Here is a 1,883-nt window from a genome sequence, read left to right on the forward strand (position 1 = left end):
TGAGAGAGTTGGGGCTGTTCAGCCTGGAGAAGAGAAGGCTTTGGGGAGACCTTGTTGCAGCCCTTCAGTACTTAACAGGGGCTGATAAGAAAGATGGGCACAAATTTTTTAGCAGGGCCTGTTGCAACAGGACAAGGGGGAATGGCTTTAAACTAAAAGAGGGTAGATTCAGACTAGATATAAGGAAGAAATTTTTTATGCTGAGGGTGAGAGGTGGTGGATGCCCCATCCCTGGAAACATTCCAGGTCAGGTTGGACGGGGCTCTGAGCAACCTGATCTAGTGGAAGATGTCCCTGCCCATGGCAGGGGGGTTGGACTAAATGACCTTTAGAGGTCCCTTCCAACCCAAACTATTCTATGATTCTATGAGTCTATGATCTCCTGAGGCTGGTCAGGAGCAAAAGGAGATTATTCCTTGTTAAATGAAATAGAAATGGCAACTCACTGTCTTGGTGCTAATGATATGTTTTTAAATGTTTCTGATCTTGTAGATTATGTATATGCAGAGCCTCTTGTAAACTAAACAAATATATTCAACTTACCCAGTGATTTTCAAAGTTGTTGGCAATCAGCGCTGAGCCAAAAGATCTGGCTGGGTTAATTCCGCAACCGGTGTAATCAATCTAGGAGGTGGAAAGAGAACCAGTGGTGAGGCACAGATGCACATGTGGCATCTTCGTTACACAGGAGGGCAACTGGGAGCCTGCAGCATGGTTCAGATGCTCGCAACAGCTTCATTCATCCCACCTGCTCTTCCTCAGAAAAAAGGGGAAAGACTGTTTGTCATGTGCCTGTCCTGTCCCACGAGGGAAACAAGTCCTAATGCAGCGACTCTTCCCAGATGTGCAACCTTATCACTTACTGCCACAGCCACATGGCCCAAGGGAGAAGGGCCATGTGTGCTGCAGAAACAAGGTCAGTCTCTGAAGAGGAAGGAGAAGGAAGAAACTATCATCTGTCAATCATCTACCTGCCTTCGCTGGCCCATCCTGAGGTGGCACATTGCAGATATCAACTGTGAGAGCTAAAACTTACAGCAAGAAGGTGTCCCAAGGCAACGGAGAGACCAATGGCCAAAGGTGCTGATCCTGAGACGTCATTCCTTCTCCGGTCTGTGGTGGCAAGGACACACAACACCAGCTGGAAGGTAGCAATGATTTCGATACCTAGTCCTTGGCCCGCATTTATTCCCTCTGAAAGCTGCATGGGGAGAAGAAGGAAAATTTCACTTGATATTCCTACCAGACTTCAACCAGTACGACAAAGATTCTTAGGATCTACTTTCTCAATAGGAAAATGCCGACCTGCACAGCCATTTGTCTCCTCAGGTTGCATTTGCTTAACAGGAAAAAAAAAAAAAAAGAAAAAAAGAAAAAAAAAGTGAACCAAAATCAGTTTTGAAACAGTCACTGCTGTACTCAAGTCTAGGCGTAACCAGCTTTTGTTGGTGATTCAAACATAGTTGCATGGTTGCAGCATCCAGCCAAAGTGAATGCTCAACCACTAGACACAATGAGAATGTAACTGTCTATGAGTGAGAAACTGTCCTGGTTTCGGCAGGGATAGAGTTAATTTCCTTCCCAGTAGCTGGTACAGTGCTGTGTTTTGGATTTAGGAGGAGAATAATGTTGATAACACACCGATGTTTTAGTTGTTGCTAGGTAGTGCTTACACTAGTCAAGGACTTTTCAGCTTCCCATGCTCTACCGACTGAGCAGGCTGGAGGTGCACAAGAAGCTGGGAGGGGCCACAGCCAAACTGGCCAAAGGGACATTCCATACCATGGGACATCATGCTCAGTACATAAACTGGGGGAAAGCTGGCCGGGGGGGGGCACTGCTTGGGGACTGGCTGGGCATCGGTCAGCGGGTGGTGAGCAATT

General features: G+C 46.8%; 1 protein-coding gene across 1 annotated transcript in view; it reads right to left on the bottom strand.

Annotated features, from left to right (window-relative positions):
• Positions 1-1,883, bottom strand: part of AQP1 (aquaporin 1 (Colton blood group)) — a 22,710-nt gene that overhangs the window by 5,755 nt on the left and 15,072 nt on the right. The window contains exons 2-3 of the mRNA XM_009333296.1: positions 1,037-1,201; positions 544-624 (exon numbers count right to left, since the gene is read on the bottom strand). Of these exons, the coding sequence (XP_009331571.1) occupies positions 544-624; positions 1,037-1,201 (246 nt within the window). The remainder of the gene's footprint in view (positions 1-543; positions 625-1,036; positions 1,202-1,883) is intronic.

Source organism: Pygoscelis adeliae, unplaced genomic scaffold, assembly GCF_000699105.1.
Source record: "Pygoscelis adeliae isolate BGI_AS28 unplaced genomic scaffold, ASM69910v1 Scaffold88, whole genome shotgun sequence".
Taxonomy (NCBI): domain Eukaryota; kingdom Metazoa; phylum Chordata; class Aves; order Sphenisciformes; family Spheniscidae; genus Pygoscelis; species Pygoscelis adeliae.